A 27647-nucleotide genomic window follows, 5' to 3' on the forward strand; every position below is an offset into this window, starting at 1 on the left:
AGTATATATCCGTTTCTTAGATTTCTCAACATTTAGACTCTTCCAAATATGCTAAATTCTAAAAATATATATTTATTCTCAACATGTTGTCTATTTATACTATACTAATATTGAATCTATACTTTGCACAAACCAGTCTCCAGTGTTAACTTACAATGTATTGCACAATCCCTGCCCGGGTGCCTTTATATATTAATACTTGCACAAACACACCACAGCGAATTCCTTGTATGTGTAAACCTGCTTGGCAAGATTCCTCAATATGTCGACTTCAATCTGAATATGCAAGATTTAAAGATATACTTATATTTACTCAACATTTTATTTATTCCCAACATTTTGACTTCAGTCTCAATATGTAAATTAAAAAAAAATGTTTATTCTCCAAATTTCGTTTATTTCTCAATATTTCTACTTTATTCTCAAACATGCAAATAAAAAATAACATGTTTACGCAAGTCTCAAAATGCATAATGAAAAAATATATTCCTTCCCTTGTTTCTTGTTCTCCTCCCTGACTCTAGTACTCATCTATACTAATACTACTCCTTGACTGTATTTCTGGTGTCGCAGACTTCTGTGTGTTGGTATATTCTGAGCGGAGTGAGTCCTCCTCCGCGCGGACGATCTGTGGACGGAGAGTGGAAAGTAGTGCGCACGCGCTCGGCGGGATTAACGTGCGGGTAGAAAAGTGGCGCTGCTGCTGTGGCGCTCAGCTCCGGTAAGAGAAACTCTGCTCCACACTCGCACCTCACTGACACTAACTTTAGGGAACTTGTGCCGAGGCGACCGGCAGAAGCCCAGCGCCTCGCCCCGGGGGGTCACACCGGGGCGAGGGGCCGCGTCCAGGCTCCATGAAGCGGGGACAGGAGACAGATGTGTGCGCTGGGCTCCGGAGCTGCTGCCGCCTCTAGTCTCCAGTATTGTTACGGAGCCCTAATGGCGGACACCAGGCAGTGCTGTTCTCCGCTGGGGAAGGAAGGAAGGGGGGGAGTTAAATTGGGTGGCGGTTGAATGCTGGGATTGTACCCGGCTTTGGATCACGTTCACCACCGGGAGACTCGCATGCACACCCCGGTGCTGGGCTCCGGTTGCCCCCCGTTGTTTACCCCCGCATGACTCTAATGTACACAGTTCATGTGATACGCAGGGCGCCCCCAGCGGCGGCCGGGTGTACCTGCCCCTGATTGCGCCAGGGTGGACTCCGTGCGTGCGGTGCAACTTTCCAATTAAAACCCCGGCGTCACAGGTATCATACGAACCGGGGTTTTTAGCTCGGACCGCGGGGCAAGTGTGGTGGATCAGCCGCCTGTGTGGTTAGAGGAAATACCCCGGAGGAGCTGTGGGGGTGTTGGTGGTTGTTAAAGCCCCATGCAGCCAGGGGCTGTGTTGGTGTCACTGTGTGAATCCAGGCTATTTTTATATAGCGAATAAGTTGAGATGATTTTTTTTTAGTTGGTGTTTTGACAATGGCGCAGTCTGTGTCTGCTCTCCTCCCCTCGATCCGCCGCTAATCCAATCGCCGTTTGCGCCAGGAGGAGCAGGGGTGGGAACGGAGCGCAGCGGAACGGAACACCCTGGACCACGTTTCTCCTGGACCGTAACTCGGGAGCCAACCGACCGAGCGACCCCCTCATTTACCCGGGTTATTTATGGAAGAGCTGCGCAGCTCAGGTAGTGCTGGTTCTGTTTACTGCTCCTTGTTAAAGTTTTTGGATCGGCGCCGCAGAGCCAAGTTTTGGGGAATATTGCAGCCGGGGAAGAGGGGAGGAGCTCGGATCAGGGTCGAGGCAAAGCCCCCCCCAGCGGTAACCGTGTGCCTGGCCCGGATCTGGCGCTGTGGTGGTGGTCCTCGCCGTGGAGCTCAGCTTCTAGTCGGGGTTGACAATCAAGGGCACGGCCGGGGGGACACCAGCCGGCCCTGGAAGCTTGGTACAGTCCGCCCTTGTGTGCCGATTTTCTAACCTTATTCCAGATCAGCAGATCAGCAGCTGCATGGAGCTCAGAACAGTCAGGCTTTACATGCAGCTGCCAGGTAACCGGACTGTGTGCTAGCCCCTCAGCTGGTTTGGGGGGGAAGATGCTCCCGTGGCTGCGCATTACGCACCACCCCACAGTGACATAAGCCTTATATAATGTCCTCATGCGTTTCATTTGAATTTGCTAGACATTAAATTATGAAACGGCTGCATATCTCCACCTTGTGGGAAAATATGTCAGTTGACCTCCTGCGCCTGCTGATGGTGTTGGCTAGGTGGAGGAGGATCACCCATGTAGAGGTGATGGTCTGCTGGGGGGTTTGTTGCATGGGGGCAGGCTCACCCATCTCCTCCTCCACCTGGTTTTGACGTTGGGAGCCAGGTTGCATGTCAGAGCTCATTAATACTGGATTCTCATTTCCCCCTCTCATCCACGTGAATGCAGCTTGGCTCACAGCTCTGCAATGCAGTCTGAACCGAGTCTAGACCAGAGCCTCGCTTTGCACTGAGATTCCCTCCTGTCAGGCCCCGAAAAACTGATGCATCTTTATTTTGCAGCAGCATGGCTTGGCTTTGGGGAGGTGTTGCACATGGAGAAGGGTGCCTTTAGGTTTCCTCCATGTATTTTGACAGCAGTTGACCACACAGTCACAGGCAGATGTGTTATAACCCTAGCACATGTGCTTTCCAGATATATCTTCTCAAATAAAACTTTGGAGTCCGATTTTACACACACACACACACAGATGGATTTGAAATCCAATCATGTTTTTAAACAGCAGAGAACATCTTATTGATCTTGAATGCCCTGCTGTTTAGGTTGTTGCTTCCTGTCATGTGACCACTGTGAGCAATTTCTTCCTCTTCCAGCTTCAGCGTTTTACAGTCAAGTCCATGTTAACAGTCCGAAAGCAAACTATTCACAGCTCTGGTTCACTGCCCAGCCTGACTGCATGCAGCAGTTGTGGTGTAGTGTTATATTCAGTGTTTTTATTTAAAAATACAGACCTGGAGTAACAAAGTGACATTTCCTTATGATTTAACTGCTACATTTCTTAACAAAACACATTTAATTTAACTTTAATAGAAAGGTCAAATAATGACAAACATCTATTTTAGCCTCACGTGGTCTTAATCTACTTCAGCTACTTGAGAGCAGAAATACAATTCTTCAGTCAATTCACAGAAAACTAATCTGCATTTCACGTTTTACTATTTTTAGCAAATAGTGAAAACCCCCAATACTTCCATATATCATGATTTCCTGCTTTACCTTATCTTACAGTGTTCAGCTGAATATCTCTAATTTGGTTTTAGAGGCACGTTTGGTTCTCAGTAGTGATGCAGCCTTTCTAGTCGTCCCCAACAATGGTGTTATTGTAGTTTAGTATGCACTTTACAAAAGAGGTTGAGTTTAACACAAAAATTAGACAATGTTATTCTGAATGTATGGGCCTGCTCCAAGTGTCTTATTGCTGTTTACCCAACCTGCTGTGAATACAAGTGTTAATGTTTTAAGTTTGATTTCTGGTGAGTCCATCAGACATGTTCCTATAACTTAATATTTGCATTTGAGGGTTAAGTGTGTTATTAATGAGCAAATATCCTATTAAATGTTAAAGGTTTTCCAGTCCGTGTCACCACTGCATTTTATACAGTTACATAGTTGTTGTCAGCAGATGTGCTTCTGAACATAAAGACTTTCTGGAACTGACCAAACCAAAAGCTGACATTGAAAGCGTGGCCATATTTGTAAATCTCCTTTTAAATATTTATTTTTATCACTATTTAAACAATTCATATTTATGGATTTTGGCCTCTTTTTGTTAGTTTTTTATAAAAGAAGGTGTTGGGTAATATTTTTTAGTTTGTTACTCAAAGACTTGCTTTAATTTTTTTTTTTAAGTAGGCCTCAAGCAAAGTCATCCCAGGTAGTCTGCTTTTTTAAATGCATAAAGCAAACTAATGGAAAATAAATATCGTTTTAAAGTGTTGGAGTTAAAGATAGCTGTGAGTCTTTATTTCTTAAAATACTTATTGTGAGAAAAGATCTCTGGACATAGAAAGACGTGTCCCAGTTTGTGACCACGTGATGTTTCAGTGAGCCCTGTGGGGAGGTGAGACTCACCTGATGTGGACAGAACTTCAGCTCAGACTGACTGGATTTAAAGGGGCTTTATGAAGGTTTTTGCTATTGGTACTAGATCAAAATTTACAATAACGATATATCAGCCAATGTATGTAAAACTGAGTCGTTATCAAACCCTTATGACAAAGTAATGTAATTGAGGCTTGATATTTTACAGTTAAACCATGAACTTTAGTATAACTATATATAAAAAGAAAACAAATGCAACCAAAAAACAAAAATTTATGTTAAAATAAACATAAATAGAAATATTTTCTGCATTGTTTATTCTGTAAAATATAAACACTGATACTAATATCTGTGAAAGGCTTTTATTGGCCAATTGGTGATCTGATCTAATTGCAACATAGCTAACATTAACAGTTATCAGTCTAACAGAAACATGCATGTTCAGCATCAAACTTCATATCTTTACTCTGGTTGTGGAAAGCAACGCCAATGTTAACCCTTGTTCTGCTTCTGTATTCGTCACTCTTTTTCCGTTTATGAAGCTAGCATGCTATTCCCGGCCGGGCCAGGTCAGTCTCCAAACATGCCCTGTAGAGGTACTGCTGCACACAGAGAACATACAGTATTTCAACCTCTCGACTTGTCAAGGGAACAATGGCTGATGCTCTTAGCAAGCAACCTTCACCACCACCTGCTCCCAACAAGAAACCATGTTCGGCCGCAGAGAAAACTTACACAATGCACCTTTTTAAATCGGGAAAGTCTAAACTCGCTTACCAAAAGGCCACCTATGTGAAATGAAGTAAAAATATACCAAACCACAGAATGTCATGAAGCCAACGTGTGGGGAAAACTGCAGTTGTAAAATATGAAAACCTGCACTTGTTCTCGCGAAGGCCTATCTGCCCGCCCTCCCCCCCCCCCCCCCCCAGGTATGACCACAGGGCCATGATTTTTAATCGGTGCACCCCACAGTGCTGGGGCCAAAATGGCCGCCACAGTGTTGTCATGGCAGTACCCTGGATTCCTCTGTGGTAGGGACTGTGTTGTAGCTCTAAAGGCTGAATTCAGGTGCTTTCAGGCTTTTCCTGTTCTGGGTGAAGAGCATAGAGCTGCAAAGATCATTCTCTGCACAGGAGTGTGTCTGTGGGTTTGTACCTGTTTCTCTGTATGTGTTTGTGTTTCTGTGCTGCAGCTGTCAGCATAATGTGATGTGTGGCTCACAGTATCACTTGCATGAAAAGGAGATTTTGACTCAACATAGAAAGTGCAGATATCCCCAGAACTGCTTTAAGAAATGTTTGATCATTAATCTGGCACCAAATCATTATCAAATTTATTTTATTTCCAGTTTTTTTGATAGATGATGATAGAAATGCAATACAGAAGACCACATTTGGTAACTCTACTATATTTAAAGGCGTAAAGAGGTATAAAAGTCTAAAATGTAGTTTACAAAGGTCTTAGATAATGTATATAGCTTGATGAAGACTGTAATTTCAATTATATCTAATGTGGATTAATATAGTTTTTTCTCTTAACATGCTTTTTGCAAAATATTGTTCCAGACCCCAGACCCCATATCTGATATTCATATGTGGACCTGAAATATATAATTTTACTTATTACTTTTTACTCGTTTATCCTGCCCCCATCCATCTATTTTCTGCAGCTTATATATATATATATATATATATTTATTTAAATAATAAAGGCTGAAAAGGCTAGATAATTATAAGTGTATATATTCTTTATCATATAGGGTGATATCTGAATGGTTAAAATACTGTGTTGGCCAACTCATCAGCACCCAGATGTTAAGCACATTGACGTCCCTGTGGTAGTAGTGGGCCTCACCGTCTCCACAGCAACCAAGGTGTAGCTTCACTGGTTGCCGGGGACAACAAGAGAGAAGCTGTGTGGAGCGTCACACGTGTCGGGAGGGAGCTGGTTGGTTGGGTGGGGTGAGGGGGCATTTGTGAAAGACAGCAGGTAAGAGGAGGAGTCGAGCGCAGGGTAGTTGGGTAAGCAGGTGCAGGGAACAGAAAGAGAGGAGGATGTGACGGAGAGATGTAAAGAGGAGGAGGAGCACAGTTGCCCCCGTTGCTGGGCAGGCACGTAGCAGCTCTTGGGAGGCAGCCATAGCGACGTCGCCTCTACTGTTGCATCTGCTGAGCTTTAGCTGCCCCCTTTCATGCCGTTTTCCTGGGGTAATTGCAATCAGAAAGAAGGGCTTGACTGTGGAGCTCAAAGCCCTTCACCATCCCTCCACACTGGAGCTGCAATGATTAGCCCATCGAAAGAAAAAATATGTAATTAATTATTTAAGTCATTTCCAAGCAGAAATAGCACAAAGAAATGCATCTGAGTGAGCTGTGGTAATCTTAAACAGGCATTTTATAGATTATCTGACATCCTATAGAACAAATGATAGGATCGAGAAAATAAATTATAGACGAATCACTAAACAAAATCAAATCTATAGGGATTAGCTGATTGATCGATTTGCTTGTTCCTGTTTCTCCAGTACAAGGATTTTCAAAATGTCTCTATTTTATAACTCATGAATTGAATATCCTTTGGTTTTAGACTGTTAAACAAAACTAGATGTTATCTTGCTCTCTGGAAAATGGGATTTTGTCACATTTTACAGAGCAAGCATTTTGTTGATTAATCGAGAGAATAATCAGATCAGTCAATGACGAAACAAAACCTCAATTGTCTATTATGGTATGTCTATGAGATCAAATGTTAAGGTTTCAGAGCTGATTTGGCTGTCATTCTCTCAACAATTATTCTCAACTTTTTGAGGACCTAACAAATCGTTACAAAGGTTAAAGATAAAGGTAATTCAATTTATTTTCTTCATCATACGATATTAAAAGGAATATTAAAATAAAGGCTAGGTAGTTGGGTTTTAGACTATTCGTTGGTTAACCCTAACCCTAAAATGTCAGAACAATCATTAAGTCTTATTATTTAATAAGTTAACCCTGAATAAACAATTGATTTATTATTTGAGAGAACAACTAGTAGACTAATCAATGTCATGTCATTTTTCCAAGCAAAAATAAGCAATTAAAATGACAATAAACTGGATTTATTTGGTTTTGGACTGATGGTCAAATATAATAAAACAAGCAACCTTGAATAAATCTTCTTGATTTTGGGAAGAAGAAAAAAAAAAAGCACCTGCATCACAGCAAATTGATTCTGATAGAAGCTCAATTATGAACTTGTTTTAAGCACAATGGATATCAAATAGAGAGGAGAAGTAGGAAGACTAAAATCTGCTTCTTGTCCTGTCATTTTTCTCTCTTGGTAGCACGTGTGACTATTGTACGTTTCCTTAAACACATGACGTTTGAATGGACCTCTATGGATTACATCACCACCCCAGAATCACTGAAGCTTTCATTGTAAGCAGAGCATCAAGACAAATCAGAGTTTTAGCTTCATTTGAGAGGAAACAAGTTGTAGTTTGAAATTAAAGGCTCATATCTGGGAAGTGCTTGGTTAATAATTAGACAAATGTTTTAAACGGTCAGTCACCTGAAACCATGGGCCAATAAATTCCCAGAGGTTAGATTATGGGTGAAATGACCATCAAACATGAGAAAATAATCCAGTGATGGTCATACAGTGATGCTGAGGTGGTAGCTATAACAATGGCAGAGTTTTCACCAAGCTGTGTGGGGGAAGTTGTCTCTGGGGATACCTGAGCTACCTGTACAGCTGTAAGACCTCATAAAACCAATCACTGGTGCAGGCTTCACCTAATTGTCTCCTAACTGCCTTTTGTTTGCGTTGCCAGGTGGTTGCCTTAGCAATGGACGGGGAGTCAGAGCCAAACCCTGCCATCGCAGAAGAGGCAGGGGAGCAGGTGGAGCCCATGGATGCCACTCCCTCCCACGAGCAACAAACCACACCCCCTTCAGAGGAGGCTGGGGAGGCAGTTTCCATGGTAACAGAAGATGAAACCACAAAGGAAGGCGGCACAGAGGACAATGATGATGATGTGGTTCTGGTGGAGCAGGAGGAGCAGGAGGAGCAGGAGGAGGAGGAGGAGGAGGAGGAGGATGAGGACGCTCCCCAGCCTTCTGCCACAAGCCTTTCCCAAGACACGCCCAGCTCAGACGGCCTCGAGCCAACTGACGATGTGGCATCTGTAGACATGTCCACTGCAGCGATGCCTTCCAAGACCCCCAGTCCTCCTGCGTCTTCCAACGCATCCACAGTGGAATCACTTTCAAAACCTCCAACCACAGCAGCAGAGCCCATTGTCATTGATGATGAGGAGGACTCTGAACAGAAAGAAACTTCCTCCTCCTCACCAGCGCCTCCTGAAGTCACCTCCATATCCGACTCGCCTGGTGCACTCAGCAGCACCGAGCCAGATTCAGAGATCAGGATCGCCAGTGTCACCACGCTGGGCTCCAGTAGCCAGAAAGGAGAGTCTGCAGAAAATTCTCCACCACATCCAGCAGACGTCCAGGCAGACATGAACCTGATGATAACCTCGGTGACATCACTGCAGGGAGGAGTGGCAGCTGTCACAGCGGTGAGGATCAACAGAACAGATTTTATCTTATCATGTTGCTGTCTTCTGTTTTACAGTCACCTCTACTCTGTCAAACTGTGTTGAATGAAAAGTTGGTCATTTCAGGCAGAAACGTGTGAGATGTCTTCTGCTGGTGAAACCAAGTCTTTTCTTTGGCTCAGCATATCTTAGTAATGATGTTGCACTACAATATTTATTTATCTAGAATGCACTGGCAGCTCCTTTAGTTGGATGAGGTTGGATTCAGTGCACGTTTTGCACACTTGTCTTTCCTTCGTCATCACTTTGTTTTCTAATGTTTTGTCACTAAGGTGAAAACCTAACCTAAACAACTTGTGTGTCCAGGCAGGTGAAGGCCAGGTGGAGGAAAATGGCCTGCAGATAAGCAACGCCTTCAGCCTGAATCCCGACACCCCATCTGGCCGACCAACAGCCTCCTTCAACCCTGGGCGGGGCTCGGGCCCCATGGGCCAGCTGGTACAGAATGGAGACACTGGGACACACAACAGAGCAGGTGATGAATTTATTACAGGTTCAATAGAGGTAAAATGTTATATTAGTGATGGAAATTAAGTATCACCTCTGGCCTACTTCTGTTATACAGTGTGCAGCTTAGAAGAACTTCACAAAATGTTTATGCTGCGTTTTGTTTGTAGGAACCTGCATGGTGCTTCTATTGATACTGTGTCCCTCTATCTCTCACTGTTCCCCTCCTGATTGTGTTAATGTAAAATCTTTGTTGTTCTGTTGCAAAGCTTCATTTTGTGAGATTGCTGTTAAGCTCTGTCCTTCATTTACCTCCTCTTTCTTAATTGTGGGTCTTGCACAGGTCCAGTTTTGCAAACCGGCACTTGCCTGCACCCAGAAAGCTTGGTTCTGCATCCAATCCATTACCCCAACTATGTCTAAATCCAGTTCACATATTGTTAAAAAACAGTTTCATATTTTAATACTTATCCAGATATCTTGCAGGACCGACCCTCTGGGCCATTTTACATAATGTACTGCCCCGTTCAGATGTGTTGAACTCTTGCTTGGTAAATTCCTACTTGTTGATGTAATGTAACTGACACAATGATAACCCATTTTGCCCTATTCATGTGTCCACATATAGTCCACAAGTAGTGTGACTATCAATAAGCTGCATTCTCAGTTATGGATTGATGGCTAATTCAGCTTGATAATAAATATCTCCTGTGTTTGAAGCAATAATGAGTTCAAGAGTTCAATACGCTTGAGGAAAATAGGACAACATCTTGTAAAATCCTGTCTTCAGAACACAATGGGTCTCTGTAAAACTTGTTCCTGCCAACTTCTCCCGTGTCATACTTGTTTTTAACTATAACACTGTGAGTTGTGGGTAATTGCCTCAAGCACATGCTGTAGCATTGCAGACCTTAGAGCTTAAACACTTTCCAAGTGGACCGTCAGCCACTTTCAGTCATGAGCCCTCATAGACTTACAGGCTTTGAAAGTCTGTTATTTGAAAAAGTGGGTCATTGGGACCGAGCCTGAGACAGTTTCATGTCCCTGTCTCGCTCTGCACGGGCTCCAGATGGTGCTGTTGACTCTGGTGGTGCTCTTCACACAAACTGGATGTGTCACAGTTTCATGTCTGCAGTCAAGTCACTGCTTCAGAATCATGTATTTAGTTGCATTACATCTTCTGAAAAACGCAAACACGGATTTAGTTTTGAGATGCAACACAAGTGTGAAGCTGTGTGACTTGTGACAAGATGCATTGGGCGTGTTTACATTAACTATGATGCCAATTCCTGGTTCTCAGTTGTCCCAGGATTGTAAAACAGTTGTAAAAATTGATAATTTATCATCTGATTGGTTTAAATGCTTTGTTCTGGGTCACCCCGACAGCCCAGAGGTTAAGACACACACCTGGTTAGATTCCACATGTCTCTCCCTTAGTTTTCCATCTTCTTCTCTACCATCATATGTCCAATGAAAGCCAGAAATGCCAAATATATAATCTTTGCAGGGAAGGTAGACATGTCCAGACTTCTGAAGTAAAGGAAGTCATGGTTTTTAAATAATTACTCAGAAAAACCATGACCTGTGGGATGCAGACAGCTGTTAACTTAGTTCCTTTCCCCTCCCTGCAGATTCATGGATCTCTCAATCTGCTTCAGTCCCCCGCAACCAAAAACAGACCGGGGTGGACTCTCCGTCACCAGCCACCTCACTACCCAAACCTCCAGGCCAGTCTTCCTCATCAACTTCATCCTCAGGCTCCCAGCCACAGCCCAGGACGGTCAAGGTGAGCCACTCTGTTCATCCAGGTCCCTTGTTAGATACATTGAGTGTAGTGCATTTATATGACAAACAAACTAGAAGTTTGGACCATGCAGCTTTTGTATCTATTACTTAAACATATATAGCAAGTTGCGGCAATCATATTTGTTAAACCTGCTTCATTGAAAGTGTGTGAGCAGTGAAGTATTCCCCAGAACAAACTATGAGACATCAGTGGAGCAGATTCAAAAGTGATGCTGCTGAACAGTGGTAGCTCCGTAATTAAGCTACAACTCAAATCACACAGTTTTACTTGACCAACATGTACCTGCAGGGCTGTTGCAGAAGGATTCTACTGGCAGCTAATGGAGTTATGTCATCTCATTGCCGTTTTAAAACTCTTGTGTCTGTTGTGTTTGTTTATGCCAGGTGACCTGTGCTAACTGTAAAAAGCCTCTGAAGAAAGGCCAAACGGCTTACCAACGAAAAGGCTCCACTCACCTGTTCTGCTCCACCACCTGTCTCTCTGCCTTCTCACACAAACCTGCCCCCAAGAAGAGCTGCACTATGTGCAAAAAGTGAGTTTTTACTTAATAAGCTGTACTATTTATTAATTAAACTTTTATATCTTTGCTGGTGCCAAACACAATATTTCAACACAAGCACAGCAATTTATTTTTTGTTTACTTACTGATGTACATTTTCTCTTGATGCTAATCTGTCTGGACTCTGATGTTTTTTCTGTTTTTCAGGGACATCACAAATATGAAGGGTACCATCGTGGCCCAGGTTGACTCCAGCGAGTCTTTCCAGGAGTTCTGCAGCACAGGCTGCCTAGGCGCATACGAGAACAAGCAAAACCCGCCCAAATCGGGCCTGAAAACCAAATGTACTGTCTGCGGGCAACTCACAGAGGTCAGTCTGTCTGACACACATAACAACACATACCCCTCTCTCGACCATTTACCACATTCTTAACCAAAGCCATGTATTTGCCTCTCTACACATGACGAATTGAACAGCGCGTAGGATTGAGGGGTATTAATAGTACTGTATCCTCTGAATATGCAGTATATTAAGCTACATCCACATAAATATGTTTTAGATTTAAATACGCATCATGCATCTTTTACTACATCCTTACAACTCTGTAGTTTTGAAGCCCCTACAGCAGAACCTTTTTAGTTAAAAAACACTAGGACTTCATTTAAGTCTGGGCAGGCAATAACAGAGACTTTTGGAAATGACGACACAGACACCTGCATTCACTTCCTGATTGGTTCAGTCATCCATTGTTAAACGCAAAGAGTTGCTAACACCTACTTTTAGTTCCACCTCATTATAAGTACAATCAAAGAAATCATTGATCTTACTCCTCTCTTTCTGTTCCCTGCACCCATTTTCAGTCAGCCAGTGTCCATGGCCACCAAGAATAGTTGTCTCAGAAACTGGAGAGTAGTCCCTGCCACCTCACAATGAAGGATTGTGGTTGTGTTGAATTCATTTCTTACATAACTCAGGAGATGCTCCAGTGTTTAAACCATCAAAAAAATACAGGAACCATTCAGTTACTGTGGCAGGACGAGATTTTTATTTATGGTATTTTCTGGCTCATTATTTCATCGCTAACAAGCACTACTGTCACCTAGCAACCACAGCTATCTGCATTTGTGGCTTCATGTAAATCAGGTGCATTATTTATTCCTTCGCCTTGATTTCGTTTTCATTTCAAAGAACATATTTTACATATATGGTATATAGCATATAAACATAGTACACTTACTGTATGTATGCACAAGTATTACTTTTCTTTCCTGTTGATTCCTAAAGCCTTTTTTGTCTTGAATTTTTGGCCTGTTTTGCTTCTTTGTGCTGAGCTGTCATCTTTGCCAGGTGTCTGCGTTTAGTCCAGTTACGCGGTGCATCCCAGTTTTCATCATATTTGGGACATAATGTTTATATGGAACATTGAGAAATCTGGTTATTCATATCCCCGTAGTCATGATAAATACAAGAATCCCTGTTAGCTATAACTGTGTGTCGTTCACGCCGACGTCTTTTTACGTTAAAATGAGGCCACTAGGGGGCTCAGCTCTGTTAAATGTCAACATCGTGTTACGGATTTGGCCGTTCCACCTTATTGCCAGCAATGGAAGACAAGAGCGACAGCAAATATTAAAACATGTCTTCCTTTTTGGCCAGTGTCGTGCTGTCACCACCACCGCAAAGAACCAGGGCGCAGTGGATGAAGCCACACCTGCTCAGGTAGTCAGCAGTGGTCAGAAACCAGGATAAGATGTATACAGGCACCAATATCCTGACGGAGTACACCAGCAAGTAAAATTGGGTTTTACAAAACCGGAATAAGGATACTGAAGTTCGGGATATGATACTTCAAACACCCAGTAGTATGGGATTGTATAGCATGTAAACACAGTCATAGATGTGTGGTGAAGGGAAATGGCGAGTGAGTTTCTCAGTGGTGTTGTGTGTATTCATGCTCAGATAAAATGTATTTATTAACTTTTTTAATTAGTCTGTTGAGTACATGCAAGAGGCATTTTCAGTCACTGCTAGATTTCCATTAAAATGTTTTTTCCTACTAAGCTAGAACTCCACTTAAATTAAGTGAAACACAGTGTGATAGTTAAGTATGTGGCTCTCAGGTAGAGAAGCAGTGTGCCATTGAAAAAGCAGCTAAATGAAGATGAGTTAATCGGGCCCCTGGTGCCCCCTTTGTGTTTTTCTCTGTCTACAGATCCGGCACGAGGTTAGCTTTAAGACTGTGACCCACAAGATCTGCAGCGACGCGTGTTTCAACGTTTACCGCAGGGCCAACGGGTTGATCATGAACTGCTGCGAGCAATGTGGCGACTACCTGCCCACCCGAGCATCAGCCAACCACTTTCTGCTGGTCGATGGCCAACAGAAACGATTCTGCTGTCACACCTGCATCAGGGAGTTCAAGCAGGTACTGTCGCCTCAACCACACAATGCATGTGTGTAAAATTACCCTGATTGGAGCATGAATGATCAATACCTTAATGTCATTCATCCATATACGTTTAAATTTGTAGCTCTGCTCTTATGTTTATGTCAAAGTTGCTTTTGTATGTAGCTGTGATGACCCCGCCTCCTCGTCACAGCCAGGAAACTGACCCCACAACAGCTCAAATAACATCATTAATCTGGCCTTGTTACTAAGCCCTGAGAAGCATTTAAAATATGTAAAAAAAAAGTGGGCATGCTAATAATAGGAAATAAATATCAAAGTGAGACAACAAATGGTCCTTGAAAGAAGGTTGAACCAGGGCTCAGTTTATCTACAGAATATGCACAGAAATAAATAATGGAATGAATTAATAAAATATAAAAGCAAATGCAGATGAAAGAAACATTCAGTTCAATAATTAGTGAACATGAATGTGAATTTATGACACACAACTGCCCACAACTTTTGGTCAGCATTTTATTTGTATCCTGCCAATTGTCAAATTTTGGGGATGTTTGTACTTCCTTGCAATATTTATTTGCATGTCTGGTTCCACTTTGTGAGTTGGCTGTTTTTCTTTTTAATTAAAGATGATGGCTGATGGGGTCACAGTGGTAGATGGACGAGGTGTTTGCATGTAGGCTTCAATTTAAATCAGTGCTCAGCTCACCTCTAGATCTCCTTTCAAACCACTACTTATTTTATACAGTTTTTGCTGGATATGTTGCAGCTATGTTTTGTTGCTGAGAAATATTAACCAGAAATTAAAGGTTGCAATAGTTCTTGTTGCTTGGTAACGGCAGCTTATTGGACATTTCACTAATGAATGGAGGAAACTACTGGGGTCTGTCTCATTTCAGTGGTGTTCAGAGAAAATGGTTCCCAGACAGTGATGTTTTCCCCCTCTGTCCCTCAGGCCCACAGTAAACTTGCGAGCTGTGCGAGTTGCAAAACGCTGATAAAGACGGGCGAGGTGCTCCACAGCCTCGGAGCAACTGGCACCATGTGCTCCTTCTGCTCCGTCAACTGCATGAACAAGGGCAAACTGACGTCGACCTCCTTCATCAGTGAGTCACAAGAGTTAATAGACTATGAAACTGAAAATATCTGAACCACAACCTTTCCAAGTTCAGGGTTCATGATTCTTTTTTTAGTTAAGCGGTTTGTTCTTGTCTCATTATTAGAATATTCATCCCGGCAAACCAAAGAGCCTTACTAACTGTTAAATTCACAAGTAGGAGAAATAGTTATTTATCAGTAAAATAAAAACAAAGAAATATTTTATTTTATGTGAGTTTTAATGTCAAATGTCTGTATGTGCAGATACAGAACCCTCATGTCACTTCTGTAAGAGGAATTCATTACCGCAGTACCAGGCCACGCTGCCAGAGGGAAACATCCTCAACTTCTGCAGCTCACAATGTGTCACCAAGTTCCAGGTGGGGGCGCTAGTGTCTAGATGACACAATTGATGACATTTTAAAATAGAGATTAATTGGTCTCACTGGTGGGCATCACATCCCACTGGTGCTGTTAGTATTGTTGAATGAATAAACACCATCGTTGCTGCTAAAATAAGCATACAGGCATAATAAGAATGTCATATATTAATTAGTTCAGGTAAATGGATCAAAATAGATTCCAAACTGGTGCTCCTTTGAAAATGTGTGTCCCAATTTTTCTTCAGATCAATAATGACATAAAGTGTAATTATAGCAGAGAGGAATAATTGTCAATGTTGCTAAAATAAAACCCATTTGACGCTTCCTCATGAAAACAGCAGCTCACATCACAAACGTAAACCACTACAGGTTCCCTCAGTGGAGTCCATGACCTGATTAGCATCTTAGCACCATGTTGCATAAATCTACATATTAACGAGAAATCTGATTCTTTTCATATAATAACAGCAAATAATATCATGTGTTAAGCTAGTGTGTGTGCATTAAGATATAAGTGTTTATTGGCTTCATTAATTAGCTCAATATATCAATTATAAAGATAATTCAGGATCATTAGACATGTTGGCTGCAAGTCAACAAGTCAAAAAATTTGAATTTTCTCCATGTGTTTTTCCTTTGGTAATTGCAGAATGCTACTCTTCAAACAGCCACAAACGGACAGACGCCACTCTCCACTACAAACAACACAGTCCAGCTGAAATGTAACTACTGTCGAGGAGCGTTCAGTTTGAAACCTGAAATTCTGGACTGGGAGGTGAGACCCATTTTTGTTTGATTTTAATGAAGACACACAGGCACCCAGTCAAGGTCTTTTTTTTTCCAGAAATGGTGTAAAGTGACAATAAAACTGTGATACATCTACTTTGAGCCGAAAGAATTAGATCAAAGGGACATTTATTTGGAGTCATTTTCTAAGCAAAACTTAAAATGTCCACTTGGGCTATGGGACATTTTTTTGTTTGTTTTTACTATCTTCTGATTTATTATAAGACCAAGTGAGTAATCAGTTTAGATGAAAATATTTAGTTGTCTACCTTGATATGAGACAGGACTCTCATTCAGGCAGTGTGTAGAGGTTTGTTGGACTGAGGAAAAGTTATAGAGAAATCGATTTATTTCATCCACAGTAGCACCTTGTACTTTTCAAAACTCCCATGCTTGCAAACTGAGAATACCTCTAATGTGTCTGTCTTCAGGATAGAGTCTTCCAGTTTTGTAGTAAGACGTGTTGTGAGGACTACAAGAAGCTCCACTGCATTGTGACGTTTTGCGAGTACTGCCAAGAGGAGAAGACGCTACACGAGACGGTCAACTTTTCCGGGGTCAAGAGACCTTTCTGCAGTGAAGGTACTTATCTGATCTAATCTGTCCTCTATTCTCCTGTAGGACACTTGATAAATCTCAGATAGTTTTTTTTAAATGTAGTTTTATGTTTTCAAACAGGCTGATCATATACCGTGGGGTTTCCCATGTTTTTAACAGGTCTTCAATGCCTTTTATATCTATTTAACCATTTTGTTGCCATATCTTTTAGATTTTATATATCTTCTTATATCTAGGATTTGTAGTTGTCACGTTGTTTCCAGGGGACACATTTATTCCTTTTGTTCTATCTGTTTCACTTTCCAGGTTGTAAACTCTTATACAAGCAGGACTTTATCAAGCGTTTGGGTCTGAAGTGTGTCAGCTGTAACCACTGCAGCCAGCTGTGTAAGAGAGCTCTGACCCGGCAGCTCGGTGGCATGACTCGGGACTTCTGCAGCGAGGCGTGTGCCAAGAAGTTCCACGACTGGTACCACAAGGTCTGCTCATGCTCGCTGTATCATAATAATTTTTTATCATGCAAAGTCAAATAAATAATTACTATTTTGTGAATTTTTGTCCATTAGGCGGCACGGTGTGATTGCTGTAAGGTGCAGGGTAACCTGACAGAGTCTGTGATGTGGAGATCAGAAATGAAGCAGTTCTGTGACCAGGAGTGTCTGTTGAAGTTCTACTGCCAACAGAACGATCCCATCATGGTCACACAGAAAGGACCTGAGAACTCCCGCCTAGGTACTAAGTGTGTGTGAGCAGGTCTGTGTGTGTTAGTGTGCGTCTTTCTACGTATTACCCTCCTGAGCATTTGCTTAATGGTCCTTGTATATTTTTCAAAGATTAAGTATTAAGGAATTATTATTATCTGGAGCATAGTGAGTATAAAATGATGCTTGCCTGCTAACGTTACTTGTTCGCCATGTTCATATCTGGTGTTAACATGCATCTTGGGTGTTCATATCACACGTGGACATACGTACGTCAGTTCACACCTAACCTTAGATTGTGTTTTTACATGCACACTGATGTTAATACCAGATTGGAATGAAGCTTTTGTGTCACTCAAATTTCTTCACTAGGCAGAGAAGTGATGAATTAAATTGTTCTCTTCCCAGGGACTGAAGCGCAAGGGGCCAAACCTGGGGTAAGTAAGAATGTGGAAAAGGTGTCACTACCATACAGATTGTTTTGAAATATTTTTGTTTGCAAGTGTCTATTCGCTCTAAACTGTTTCCTACCATATAACCATTTTGTCAACCAAATACAATCTTTTCATTCATTTTGATTGTACACTGAGGTTTTTTGTTTTTAATTTTATTTATAGTTACAGATCCTTTTGTAAGAACCGTATGTTTTTTCTTTTCCGTCTTGCAGCATGTGAACCAGGGCACTGTAGCGTACGCTGGTGGAGGTTTGATGAGAGATGTCAAGAACAAGGCAGTGCTCTGCAAACCGCTCACCTTGACCAAGGCCACCTACTGCAAGCCACACATGCAGAGCAAACTTCTACAGACAGGTAAAGCTACAAATTGAAACATTTTGATTTATCTGGAGAGAAACATAGAATATGCTTAGAGGGAAATAACATGATTTTGACACATCATTCAAGCATTCGAGAGGCCTAAAGTTAGTCTCATTAAAGTAAAAGAGAATAATAGTTCCAGTGATTTGAGTGAATAGTTACAGCTCAACAAGGCTGTGATACTGAAAATTCCTGCTTTTTGCCCTTGAAAATCATCACTTCATGACCCATTGATACATGTGCTGAGTTGCATATATGATTCTGCATATCCACAGATGTAGACGATGGTGTGAAGAGGGAGTATGTTCCTGTACCCATACCTGTGCCTGTCTTCATCCCCATGCCCATGAATATGTATTCCCAGATCACTCCCTGTCCAATCTCTCTGCCTATTCCGGTAAGACTTTACATCTCGTGTGGATTGTCCATACTAAAAGGCCAAAGGGCCGAATACTATGGTGTAAAAATTCTGGTAGCTTGCTATTTGAAAATTTCAGTCGTCTGATTATTAAGCTATGTCCTGCCCGATCCAGGTTCCTGTGCCTGTGTTCCTGCCCACCACCCTGCAGGGGGCAGAACAGATCATCCAGACCATCCGTGATCTAAAAAGCAAGTTGGCCTCTGACTCTCTGGAGGCCGAATTGATTTCCCTGGCGAATATGATCGCAGAGGAGCAGAAGCCAGGTACGCTCGAGAGAGAGTTGAATGTCTGAGTTAAAATGTACTGAATTAAATGCAGGGGCATTATCTAGTGACATGCATGTTTTTGTAAAATGCTGAAAAGAGTCAGACATTAAAAGAAGAAGAACATGTGGATAAAGGTCATGGTTTTGTGCTTTTACTGAATATATTTTCTGACTGAAGGTTCATATTGTAATTCAAAATATAACAATTCAGTCAGTCAATTATAGCAGATTATTTGGAAACTGTAAAAACATCAGATACATACAAATGCTTCTTATGTACTTAATAACTTATATATTAATTACTTGTGTAGACATCCAGATACTATTGGTTTTATCAGCAAAGGTTAATAGATAATTGTTACTGAAACTTATGCATCCAACCAGATGCAAAAAGGAGTGAAAAGAAATTAGTTTGTGAAGTTCAAAGCATCTGAAAACACTTCAGCTAATAACAATGTCCTGGTGTCCTGCAGCAAATGATGAGAGTGAGCAGCCACCTGGCTCGGTTTCAGATGTGAAGCCGGTAAAACTAAAGAGGGAGTCTGAAGGGGAGGACGCCTCCGGTAGCAGCTCAGAGAAAGAGGAAGACAAAGAAGCAGCAGCAGCAGCAGAGGAGGAAGAAGAAGAGGAGGAGGAAGAAGAAGAAGAAGAGGAGGAGGAAGAGAAGTATGAGCCAGACCTGGACCTGGAGGCAGACTTCCCTCAAGGTAAACACCTCTGTATATCTATACCCATCAGTGCTCAGTCAGGAACAATCTGTGTCATCGTGTGAAAGGCATGTAGTAACAAGACATCGTGTCACAGTTTTTTGGTGTTAACAAAAGTTTGAATACCAAGTAAAAGAAATGCTCATGACTTCAAATCAGTCACTTTAGCCATAAATGTTAAAATTGGATTTGGATATTCTGCGGAGTTTGACTTTCACACATATGAAGAATACGGCAGAAGATTGTCGGGGATAGACACGTTCACAACAGGGAAATATCCGGAACATTCAGGCAAAGGGTGGCACAAGGAGATCATGCAGGAGGGAGGAAATGATGTAAAAATTGTTCTGCAGAAATCACATTGTCTTCCATGGCTTCGCTTTTGCCATACAGACATGTTTGTATTCTTCCAGTTTCCGTCACGTGTTAGAAACATGTCTTCAACATGTCAACTTGCTCGCTGTGAATTTTCACGACATTTTCCTGCTGTATACTCACATGGGCTTACTCTGACATTTTGCGGACCTTTTTACTAGGAGGCCCGCTGGAAAAGTTCTTGAAAATGTTTTTAGCAATTAACTCAGACATTTGTGTTCTCACGTACAGCCCCTTAGGACAATTTCAGGAAAATGTCCGGACTGTCTGAAAGCAGCTTTTGTCTCCATCACTCTCTATCTGTCCATCTGTCATTCTCATTCTTATGTAACAACATCTGACTGCATGGGTTTAATGGATCAGTTCAGTAATTGAGATTAAAATTCTTCCCACTGGTTATTTCTGGACCTACTGTCATCACCTCTGTCAAATCAGAGGCCTTTAGATGTGGCGTACTGTAAAGGAGAGAGTGTGAAGTCATTAACAGGAATATGTCAGTTTTTATTTTTATTCTTTGTAACTTTTTCCACTGACCTGTCACTCGCTTGACCTTACTGAACCAGGATCATATGGAGACCCACTGTGGGTTGAAGCAATGATATTATGGCCTTTCTTGTCAGCAAAGGCAAACCCTGACAGACTCTGTCACAATATCACAGTTTATATTTTCACTTTATATAAAATAATACAACAGATGCCGTTTCTTGTCTTAGCCTCAGACCCTGTTCCGGTCTTCGAGGGAATGGACGACGACATGGGATTCTCTCTACCTCCAGTCCTAGCAGAAGAGAAGGAGGAGTCGGAAGAGTCGGCCCCTCGACCCCTGCCCATGAGACTAGTATGCACACACACAAACACGCGACATGTCAGATGTTTTTGGCCAATTCAAGTTTACTGTGTAGTAACTGGTGTGTTTGTGTTACAGGGGAACAAGAGGCGTGCGGTGGAGGAGTGCTCAGATTCAGCCTCGTCCTCTTCTTCCAATCCAGCGGGCAGACGCTCAGGGGGACGATTGCTGCCACTCAAAGCTCGTTATGGCATCAACGCCTGGAAGCGCTGGGCACTGTCTGGTTCTCACCAATCAGATGACACCAAAGTAAAAGATGGATCCAAACCAGGTGAGCTACCCCCGATCATTAATGTATGTGACTCCATTTGAATTTGAAAACACGTAGGACAAGTTTGCTAACAGCGTTCGTGCCCCTTCTTCTCTGTTGTAGCTCGGTCAAAAAGTAACCTGTTGTCGCTGAGTTCGGAGGAGCTGAACGGGGCGCTGTCCCGGTTTGTCAGGGAGGTCTGCCGGTCCAATGGGGAGCGCTACTCTCCAGACAGTATCCTCTACCTCTGTCTGGGGATCCAGCAGGTTGGTATTATAGACCCTGATAAGATTATTATTATTATTATTATTATTATTATTATAAACTTTATACAACATAGTTCTTGTCTTTTTCATGTTTGAATATCATAAAACAATTATATTATATAATAACTATATAATAAAATAATACGCTACTAAAATAATTAATGTAACATTGCAATATTAATTAAAAATAAAATCAGGCAACACATGAAGGTAATAAAACGTTATAGGATCAAGGAATTTTTAAGAAGTCATTTATAAGATTTAAAAAACATCTACACTTCTCAAAGTATCACAAATTAACAATGGAAGCTTAAATTATATTATAGCTAAACAAATATAAATTGAAGCGAATAGGTTTTTGACTTTCTCTCCGTTTTATTGAAATTCCATCTGCAGCCACTTGGAGGTAGGAACTAAGTTTAGAGGGAGTGGTTCCCGTAGGGAAGACATTAGTGGTGCACACTTCCTTCTCATCCCCCTTTCTCTCACATGGGAGCAGCATGGCTTCACAGTGGAGCTCAGGATTCTCTAAAATCCTCTGGATTGGGATTTTTCTGACAGAAAAATGTAAGAATGATTTAAATGTTTGTGTAGAAACAACAAGATGTAAAGATTTGATTGGTTTATTTGAGTTTTAATCACATTTTGTGACGTAAAACACTTGAATAGGTTTTTTCTAGGCCTGCTGGGAAGTTCCTTTCAATAGTCGTGTCCTGTGATTTTAACACTTTGCTGTTCACATCCTGAAAACAGTGATGATCATTTAAATATGAGGACGCTAAAGTTTTTTGTTTCAGAGCAACCACAATTATTTGACCTTTACTTAAATGTGAGTGTTGTTTTTTACTTTTTGCAGCACCTTCATGCCAAAGGCCGGACGGATGACCTGTTCAGTGATGTGTGCTACCAGCAGTTTGGAGAGGATCTGAACAAAGTGCTGAAGGACTGGCAGCCCAGCGTGCTTCCAGATGGTGAGAGGAGTATATCTCTGTTCACTCGTTGTCCAATAGCTAAAGACTTCTTTTTTTTTTAGGTTTTAAGAATTCGTTAAAAATTTGACCACAATTTAAAATTCCCACAAAATCAATAAATAATTCCTAATAAGAAGAAACTAGTAAAGGAATAAAATATCCAGTGAAATTGTATTTCCAAGTAGAGGATTTCGAGAGGATAATTGGAAGGAAAATCCTCCATCTGAATATATGTGGTCTTTGGCGCCAGCTGGTGGCACAGCACTGTTAATAAAGCTAGTGTCGCTTCTTATTCTGAGCAGTGTCCAGTGATTATAACTCTTCTGCTGTTCACATCCTGATTTACCGTGATTGCACTGAAAAGACTTATGAGGACACTGCATCAACACAAACAAGGTGCGGCCATCTTGGATGTTTACAAAGAAAGGCACTGAATTACTGGATATTTACAAGAAAGGTCCACACAACTTGGTACTAAATATAAAGGACTTGGAGAAAGTGACAAATGGTTTACAAAAGACATCAATATCCATCTGTTTTCTAGAAAGTCGAGCAAAAATTTATATTCTGATTGAAAATAAAATTTGCCTCAGTGAGTCGCTTCACTTTAAATGTCCAGTTTTCTGAAATTGGAACGGTCTGTGAAATATTCTTGCATTCAGTGAATTTTATTCATTAATCATCTCCTCAGTTTGATATAAATATGTGAGAACTTCAGGTAAGCATCAAATTCAGCGAGTAGGAAGCGTATGTTTATTTAATTAATATTTACTGATATATGCCAAGCCACTCCAAAATATTCAGTTATGAAGAATCTGAGTTGCAGAATTTTTGTTGGTGTTTCAAGAGAAATATATTATTTTGAGTTTAACTATTTTTAGTTAACCTACTTCCTTATGTTTTCTTTCGAACATAAACAAACATATGCTTAATAACTGCAGCAACTAACATTTTCTTAATTTCTGTTAGAATTGTATCTATTATAGATAATTATGAGGTAAATTCTATACGTAATAGAGTCTCCAGAAACATGTCCTGACACTGACATCTTGAATAATGAGCTCCAGTTTGGTTCCTAGAATAGATTTTTATGTCTTGGCTAATTTTCCTCAGGCTCTCTGTGGGGTAGAGTGGAGGAGCAGAGCCTGTGGAGCAGTCGGCAGCTCGGGGAGCAGAGTCCGGCCGCTCTGCTGCGTTCGCTGGTTTACCTGAACACCAAATACTTCGGCCTGCGCACCGTGGAGCAGCATCTCCGCCTCTCCTTCGCCAACGTCTACGGCCCTGACACTGTCCATCCGGTCACAAAGGAGACAAATGTCTGCATCCGCGTGCCTTCCATCTCTCAGGATCACCACGGTGAGGCCGGCAACATTCAGTGTCATCCAGCTTTGATCTTCTTATATTGTGTCAATAAATGTAGTTGAATCATTTCTTTATACAAATCATAAATGTTTATTTATTTATTTTGTTCTTTAGTACAAACGGAGTCAAGGAAGAGGAAGCGGAAATTGGAGGAGGGCGATCAGGACGACGACTCGGGAGGCTCCACTGTTCGCTGCCCGGTTAAGAAGCACGAGTGTCACCTGTACGACCTCTACAGATCAAAGTGGTGGGTTTAAGATCTTCTGGATCAACTGACTTCTTTAGTAAAATACACTTAATACAATACATCACCACATCCATGAAATCCTAATAAAACATTTTCTATATAGGTCCTGTGATTATAACTCATTGCTGTTCACATCCTGAACCACAGTGTTGATGTTTTGAAGATGAGGACTTAACATAAAACAATGTGTCATAAGTTTTACTGACTTATTTAAGAGGAAATTCAGAAAAATGTATTCACTCTCTTTCTGACCGTTCTGTCCAATCCTTTTGTTTTTTCCATCCTCTTCTTTCTCTCATTCTTCTTTTAACCATGTTTACTTTCTCCCTTCTATTCATTCAATCCCTTTTGTTGTTCATATCTGATTTTAACCCCTCTTCCTTATTTCCCCCATTTTGTCATTTTTCTTGATTATTCTTGTTAATGTCTGTCTTTCTCTTTCCCTTTTATCCTACTTTTCTCTTTCTTTTCCATCTGTGTTTCCCTTCTCCTCCCTTCAGCCCGACGTTGTTGCGGGAGCGTCTAGACATCTTTTACGTTCAGCCGGATCCGGCCTGCAGCTCCGACGACCCGCTGTGCTTCTCCTCCATGCCGCTGGAGCGACGTATCCTGGAGAGCCTCCTCACCAGAGTCCTCCTGGTCAGGGACATTTACACAGACAAACAACGACTAGAGGAAGAAGACGAGGGGGAGGAGGAGGAGGAAGACGACAGGGCTCAAGCTGCTGGGGGGGTGTAGCAGTCACTTTGGACATCTGTTAGTCGAGCCTGAACAGTCAGTAGCAGAGGTGGAGGAGGAAAAGGAGATTAACTAGTAGCTTGTGTACGCTCCTCCTTGCTGAATTGCTGTTTCCTCCGGGTGAGGGATGTTTGCAAAAAGGAAGCCTGAACAGGTAGAGGATGATGACAGTGGTGGTGATGATCAACTCGTCGTTCTGCTGATTGAGTTACAAACAGGATGAGAAAGTAATGAAGCTAAACAACACAATTATCTCTCCAGTCATTAAACAGAGGAGGAGGAACAGGCAGAGATACCCTGATGTAAGGATCTAGTTTGGAGGAGGAAGTGATGAAGGTGGTGGAGCTGTAATCTGTTCTGCTCAAACTGAGTTAAATCAGGTATAAAACTTGAGTGTTAACGGTTATCACCATGATATTTTGGGGGGGGTGGTCCTGTTGTGCATTGCCATCAATTCTGATCATGTAGCTTGTTTTAGTACTCAAACAAACAGCGTACAGATATTTGAGCTTTCAATAATGCAGAATCATGCTTTAACAAAGTTCATCAGGAGGAGGAGACGACAAGGGACAGGAAGCCATGGAGTTATTTCCTCTTCCTTTACAGCTGTTTTGTCCTCCTCGCCGTCGCTCCGTGGATGAAAAGGAGCAAGCGGAGCACATGAGGTCTAGAATAACTTACAAAGTGAATCAAAAAGGAAGGGAGAAGGCTGAGGAAAGGGTCAGACGCGACAACCAGCGGAGGAGGTCAAAGTTTCAATGTCACAGTTGGTAGGTAGAACTTCCATCTTAATTCCAGTCACATACATGTTCATGTTGTGAAAAATGGAACCGCCACGGGTAAAATGATTTTCTCTGGCCACCGTCAACCAGTGTTCCCAACTTAACCACTGATTGTGTTTGACAGAATGTGTCACTTTATATCGCAAATGTTTATTTGAATGAATGATTAAACTCTAAATAACATCTTTGACAACACAAGTGATGTAACAATGAGCTTTTGTCCACTGCTTCCTCACTTTTTTTGATATTTGAACATTTCTACCATTACATGGAAGCAGTGGTGTAGCTTTGGTGGTTTAATAGAGTTTTATAAAAGCTGTGCACACCCTCACAACTGTTACTTTTGGCACCTGTCCCATCTGATAACATGGAGGAGGCAGGGTTTATCGACGCTAGATGGCAAACGAGATGCTTTGGCTTCACTTTTAGGGAGCAGCCATGGGAGATGACACGGAAGCCCAGGTAAAATAAACCAAATCACTGGTGTGGGTTTCTAGGGTCTAGGGTGGTGGTCTGTACCTTAATCAGGCTTAAGTAATAAGTGCATCATGAAAATCTGCAGTTTGACTTTTCTTAAACACGTCTCAAACCCATCTTCCTCCCGGTCCTCCGTATCACACATCTCCATTATTCTGGGCTGCTTTCATTCCTCCTCGTCATCCCACTCCTTGCTGCTCTTCCTCTTGTCAGTTCTGCTCTCAGGCGAAACAGTTTCACCACAGAGGACGATCCCAGGCCAGAAAGACAGACGACTACACCTCAAGTCGTCTCTTACTGGGTCTGACTCGCCGTGGTAACCTACCAACATGCTGCGTTTCTTTATTAGGACACTAGGGGAACCTTCACTCATGCCATGTAGCATTACGTGCGTACTAAGCCCAGATTGGGTTGTTTTGAAGTGTAAATATCTTCTGAAACAAGACGGTTATTTCAGATCGACACAGACTGACAAACACACCCACTGAAACCTTCAGCTTAAACCCTTTTTTTTATAAAGACTGAATATTTATTTCCCTTTTATTAGTTTGACTGCATCATCTGGGGATTTAGGATTTTTTCATAGGTGCCATTTTCTTTCGACAGTCATTCATTGAAAATCCGCTGCAACATCGCCTCTCTCGTCCATTAAAGGGTTTCTGTGCAGCAACCTGCTAAACATGAAGGATGTTGATTATTCAGAGCTCAACAGACTGTTTTTCGGACTTTCCTTTCTGCTTCTGTCCCCGTGTTTGTAGTTTCTTGGTATTTATGAGTTGTTTGCACTAAATATTGATTTAGTTTAAATACCCAGAAGTTGTTAATTGCTACAGGACTACAAGGCAAGGCTTGTATCAGAATAAAGGATTGGTTTTAAATTAAATTTTAGTTTTTTCCATGGACTAAACTGTATCATTTTTCCTTTTTATACACGTCCCCTTTTTTACTTTTCGTTTTTTATTTGAATTGTCTTTCAATAAATTGGAGAAAGTGTCATTGAGTTAAAATCAAGTCAATATTAATTGAGGGAATTTGTTTTCTACTTCTATTAAACCAGGAGAACAGCAACAGTTTTACACCTTTTACAAATGTGTGCTTCCACAACCAGTGCTCAGAATATTAGGAACACCCTCCACAGTCACATCGTTTAAAAGTTTTATTTTACCCAAAGAGCAGCTGTTCTGTTATTTTGTGCATTTAATGGTCTGGAACAGCAGCGTGTCATTAAAGGAACATGTGCAAACAGTGGATTTAATGGGAGAAGATTAAACAAACTTTTACACTTGACTGTGGAAGTTAATGAAACTGACCCTGAATCCGAAGATCCCTTTGATTTAAAATAGCCGTTATTTTTTTCCCCTGCTGGACTCCGAGGCAGCGACCAAACCTGCCACAGGTTTGGACCTAAACATTAGCTGCTGTGGCTGGCTTCAATGCCTAATGTGAATGTGCCTATCTGTAAATACTGAAAGTGAGTGATTGTGACTTGAGTCTGATGCTATGTGTGTGGGCTGATCTGCTGATACGGTCATGTTAAATAAATGATTTCATTTTCTAACCAGACTCCTTTTTTATTTTCCTGTAGTGAAGCCAGTAACATGTACGTATAAGGGTTGGTTCACCGCATAACATTTTCAGCTGAGAAGTTTCATTTCATGTAATTTTGAGATGAAAATCGTGCTCAACTCTGTATAAGAAATGTTTCCAAAGCTGTTTAAAAAAGTAGCGACGTCATCTTTAGCCTGTCCATCTGTGAAATG

At 41.6% G+C, this 27647-nt stretch overlaps 1 protein-coding gene across 4 annotated transcripts; it reads left to right on the top strand.

The window, feature by feature from the left end:
* The first annotated feature begins 539 nt into the window (after window positions 1-539).
* Window positions 540-27445, top strand: zmym2 (zinc finger, MYM-type 2). 4 transcript variants are annotated; one of them, XM_034575082.1, is made up of 26 exons: window positions 540-721; window positions 7892-8638; window positions 8984-9152; window positions 10756-10910; window positions 11315-11463; window positions 11638-11800; window positions 13088-13150; window positions 13644-13856; window positions 14794-14944; window positions 15201-15316; window positions 15969-16094; window positions 16537-16687; window positions 16970-17142; window positions 17230-17395; window positions 17773-17801; window positions 18032-18173; window positions 18455-18576; window positions 18713-18863; window positions 19339-19572; window positions 20661-20785; window positions 20873-21065; window positions 21168-21310; window positions 22167-22281; window positions 23395-23637; window positions 23758-23890; window positions 24391-27445. In XM_034575082.1, exons 2-26 carry the CDS (start codon window positions 7907-7909, stop codon window positions 24626-24628), a joined length of 4395 nt encoding a protein of 1464 aa, XP_034430973.1. In that variant the 5' UTR covers window positions 540-721; window positions 7892-7906; the 3' UTR covers window positions 24629-27445. The 4 variants fall into 4 exon arrangements, with proteins under 4 accessions (XP_034430973.1, XP_034430976.1, XP_034430974.1 ...); XM_034575083.1 differs by lacking the exon at window positions 540-721 and adding an exon at window positions 754-1674; XM_034575084.1 differs by lacking the exon at window positions 540-721 and adding an exon at window positions 1758-1932.
* Window positions 27446-27647: the final 202 nt, after the last annotated feature.

The sequence above is a fragment of the Hippoglossus hippoglossus genome, chromosome 21 (genome assembly GCF_009819705.1).
Source record: "Hippoglossus hippoglossus isolate fHipHip1 chromosome 21, fHipHip1.pri, whole genome shotgun sequence".
Lineage (NCBI taxonomy): Eukaryota > Metazoa > Chordata > Actinopteri > Pleuronectiformes > Pleuronectidae > Hippoglossus > Hippoglossus hippoglossus.